Below are 4,507 nucleotides of genomic sequence, written 5' to 3'. Positions count from 1 at the left end.
TAGCAGAGAAACATTGTCAGATATAGGACTGGAAGGTGGGAGGGCACTCAGAAAGCGATTGTAAACATTACAGCCTTGAAAACCCTATGGAACAGTTCTACAGACTCGGGCTCCACTCGGTGTCAACGGGTTTTGTCTGTTGCTTTTTAAAGTAAAAATAGCAAAGCAAAACTATGCTGAAGTGTGGATGTCGACTTTGTTGTCAGCCGGAGGCTCTGAGGCCTGGCTTGCTTTTTAAACAGGGAAATGATCGCCACAGGTTAGCACTAAGTGGAAACTCTCCCCTTAATGCGCCAAGACGGCTGGGAAAATGGAGTGTGTGACGAGGGATGAATCTGGCCCTCACGCATCCTCTCTTTGGTCTCTGTAGTGCCCGGAAACGCCCCATACCCTACTACCGGCCCAGCCCCTCTTCGTCCAGCAGCCTCAGCAGCGCCCCCTCCTGGTACAGCAGCAGCAGTAGCCGCTCCACCAGCCGCAGCTACTCCCGGAGCCGGAGCCGGAGCCGGAGCCGGAGTCGGAGTCGGAGCCGGAGCCGGAGTCGGAGTCGGAGCCGGAGCCGGAGTCGGAGTCGGAGCCGGACCCGCAGTAGCAGCAGCTCTAGCTCCAGGAGCCGGAGCCAGAGTCGGAGCCTTAGCCGGAGCCGGAGCCGGAGCCGGAGCTACAGCTCAGCAGACAGCTACTCCAGCACGAGGCGCTAAGGCCCCTTTACTCTGCCAGCCGCCCCCACTACCTGCCCAGCCTGCCTTCTCCTTGGTGACAATGAGAACTCCTGGACCCTGTCCTCCCTGCTCTCCTGGAGCGAGAAAAAAGCATCTGCAGGAGGGTCCATCCTCTGTGCCCAGCTGCTAGGAGTGTCCACCAGCACCATCCTGGGGCTCAGCTCAGGCCTGGGTACATGGAGACAACCATCCTCATTTGGCTCAAAACCCTTAAAGTTCTATAAAGAGCAGTGAGTCTTCAGCTCAAAAGTTGGGGCCTGGCCAGGAAAACGTTGAGACAGTTCTAACTCTACTGACAGGATGCCCAGGCGAGGCCAGTGCCATTCATCACACCCCATCCCATTCTCCCCCATCCAATCCCCCACCTGCACGTTTATAGACCCACAGGAGAAGAGAGGTGAGAGGAAGGCAAAGGTAGGTAGTTTGGGGTCAGGCCTTACAACTCATACCTAGGCCAGAGTAAAGGCTGAATACTTGTTGAGTTCTAGAAAAAGGGTGTACCTGGTGAGTAGAAGGCATGGCGATTTGGTTGGTGGTAGTTGTCAAGAGACAGGCGATTCGTTCTCTAGAGATCCCTTGATCATCACTATTGAGGTAAAAGGAAGGGGGTCTCTCTACTACTCCCCAGATTTCAGCAGCGGTCAGGGAAGAAGCCCATCCTCCCACCCCCTAGCCCTACCCCTCCCAAGTGTCTGTTCACAGGGACCCTGCACTCCCACTGAGAAAGGAGACTGTGAAACAGCTGGGACAGCTTGGTCTCCCAGTCCCCCTTTCCAAATCTGCCTCTGCCCCACGAGCTGGCACAAGCTTTGTTCCACGGGACCATCTGCTTGCTGAACATTCCCTTGGTGCCATGGCCCACTGCCAGCCCCCAGCGCCAGCTAGTCTGGTCTTCCCCTGGAGTTGGCGCCTGCTCACCCCCTCCCCAATGCCCAGACTGCCACACCCTGGATTCCACCAAATGCAGCGGGCACCCACCCACCCACCCACTCTTTGGTTTATCCAGGCCCCTTGCCTCTCAGGAATTTTGCCAGGTTGGGACACAGTAGCTCAGGTTTGTGGGCACCACCCAAATCCACAGAGTCTGGGGAATCCAGAGAGGGGCTCGGATGCTCCATACTGTGGTTTCCCACTGGGTTCTGGGGTTTTGCCAGCATCGGGGAGCCTGACCTTCATTTCTGCCCCACCCCACCTTCCCCTTACCCAGGGCTCTGAGCAAGGGTAAATTGATCCCTAACACAAATGCCATCAGCTGCCTCATCCCCAGGAGGTGTTGAGGACAGGGGGGTAAGGGAGAAAGAAGAGCCTTAAAATAAACCCTTGGGCATCCTCCTCACCAGCTGCCTGGCTTTCCGGAGCCTGGTGGGTGAATTGCGCATTTGTGGTAGCCAGGGCTCTGAAACAGAAAGGGGTCAGTCCTGAGACTAGGGGGCAGCAGAACCCTGTAGTCTTAGCCCTCCCACCCCAGGGGAAACTCTTGGAAAACAATTCTCTTTCTTGGAGGCAGTGCCTCAGCCCTCCCCAATCTTTCTCATCACCTCAAACTGTGGGGCCGAATACTGCAATGCAAACACCCAGCCGGCTCGTCCACCAACAAGAGAGGACTAAGGGGGCCACAGGAAGGGGTGGAGGACTTGGCCTTCCCGTGAAGCTTTCTGGCCAGGTCTAGGCCCCGCCCCTACAACCAACCCTGTCAATGCTGTTACCGAAGAAGGCCGGCTGGCAGGGGTTTGGACAGAGGCAGGTGCCCTGGGAGGGCAAGTACAGTAACTGTAAATAACCCTCTCGCCATCCAGAGTAGACTCCATTCTCTCTTGATGGAAACAAAGGTCCCTGGGGCCAAAGGCACTGGGGTCTCACAGTTCCAGGGACTGCCTTCGATCAAACCACGTATGGGACCATGTTGCTTGGGGTGCCCAGCACACTACTTCTATTTATGTTATTTATTTATCTATTTATTTATTTATTTATGTGATGCCCTCTTCCCCCCTACCCCACCCTTGCTCTCCAAGACACTTGGTTACCAGTAGCAGTATTTATTTATTTATTTGTACGGAGAGGTAATGTGTGTATGTATGTTGTGGGGGACCTCCTAAATGATTTCTGTGCATCTCTGTTTTGATCCCCTTCCCCTCGGGCCTCTGTGAATGGGATTTGAGAGGCTGGGTGTGGGTAAGGACATCAGCCTTTATCCTGAAGGCAAGACCCAGGTAGCTAGAAACCCACTAATCCTACAGTTTGCCCCCAAACACTTCAGGTCCGAGATTTGTTGCTAAGCCTGATATATCTATGAGGGTCTAGCCCCTGCTCCAGCCCCCTGCCCACAGCTACCTCACTGAATTACTGCAGAGATGCTAACAGCCAAGAGCCTGGGAACTTAGGCACTGAGTCTACACTTTGGAGTTGGAACTTGCATGGGGTTTGGAATCTGCAGTTCATATGTAAGGAACAAACTGCACAAACCCAGAATTGCTGGGGAATATCCCCCTCAGGGAGCCACTAGACTAGAGATGTGCGAACTCTTAGCAAATGGGTGGGACATCTGTTGAGAACGTACTGGAATCATTGCTTTGCAGTTTAGGGGCCACAGCTATTGGAAATGGCAGGAGGAATGGCCAGGTTATCAGACCAGGAGATTAGGGCCTGGGTTGAGTGGACTATGGGAATAGAAGATGCACGTTTGATCTCAGCCTTCCTCCAGTTGGCCTCATGTCAGTTCATTAGGATTCAGCCTCACTGCAACTAATTTCCCCTACCTCCTGGGGTTTGGAGGCTGCCCTGCTGGGTCTGAAGTGAAGTGAGACTACCATGAGGCAGTACCAGCCATCCTTGGAGAGGCCCACAAACACACAGCAAAAGCCTTTCTCTCAGAATCTCTAGCTGTTCCTAAAGTGGAATTCTGACATCAGGCAAAACAAGGGACAAAAACAGCCAGATGTTTAATCCACAATGGTCATTTTGAAGCCCACTGCCAGCTGGTAGTGCTTCCTGGCCATTGGCTACAGAGGGCTTGTCACTGCTGTAGAAATCACCAGCACCTTGGATTTGGTGAGATGTTTATAACATCCCTGGTGGTTTTCCTGGCAATGTGCCTACCCTACTTTATCTAGCACAGACAAAGAGGAGTTCTGCTTTGCGGGGGAGTGTGCAAGAAGGTTAGTTTGAATCATTGTGGGGGGTCACCTCTGCCCCTCCCTCTTACCTTTACACCCCCCGCTTTTTTTTCCTACCCCAAAGTGAAGCTCTAACTGAAACACCTGGATGAGCCAAAGCCCATGCTTACTTGCCCCTCACAACTCCCAGAAACCAACGTGCAAAACAGAAGGGATGGGGCTCGAGGTTCGAGCACCTTGCGACCCAAGTCTTTTGACACCTTCCCACAGAGTGATGAACTCTCTGAGTGAACCTGAGCCGAGGTTCCACCTAGGGGAAGTGGGGGAGATCTTGAAATAGCATCCAAAATGCTGACATTAGGCCTGGGAGATTCTCCAAAGACTTTCCCTAGCTGGGACTCATAGGTTAGAGGAACACAGCCTGAAGAATTTTTTTTAGGCAGGTTCACTCGAAGGAGTCCTGGTGGCATAATGGTTAAGCACTTGGCTGCTAACTGAAAGGTTGACAGTTCGAACCAACCCAGAAGCACCATGAGAGAAAGATCTGGAGATCTGATCATGTAAAGATTGGTGGTGGTTAAGTGTCATCCAGTTAATTCCAACTCATAGCGACCCTGTGGAACAGCTGCGGATTTGAACTGCCGACCTTGTGGTTACCAGTCCTAACAAATC

The 4,507-nt window shown here is 53.1% G+C and overlaps 1 protein-coding gene across 1 annotated transcript in view; it reads left to right on the top strand.

Annotated features, from left to right (window-relative positions):
* The window catches only part of SRRM4 (serine/arginine repetitive matrix 4), a 227,025-nt gene extending 226,324 nt beyond the window's left edge, over positions 1–701 (top strand). Inside the window, exon 13 of the mRNA XM_006865456.1 lies at positions 371–701. Within this exon, the coding sequence (XP_006865518.1) occupies positions 371–701 (331 nt within the window). The remainder of the gene's footprint in view (positions 1–370) is intronic.
* Positions 702–4,507: the final 3,806 nt, after the last annotated feature.

The sequence above is a fragment of the Chrysochloris asiatica genome, unplaced genomic scaffold (genome assembly GCF_000296735.1).
Source record: "Chrysochloris asiatica unplaced genomic scaffold, ChrAsi1.0 scaffold00078, whole genome shotgun sequence".
NCBI lineage: Eukaryota > Metazoa > Chordata > Mammalia > Afrosoricida > Chrysochloridae > Chrysochloris > Chrysochloris asiatica.
Note: the sequence above shows the minus strand (reverse complement) of the source record. Positions and strands in the feature narration are given on the sequence as shown.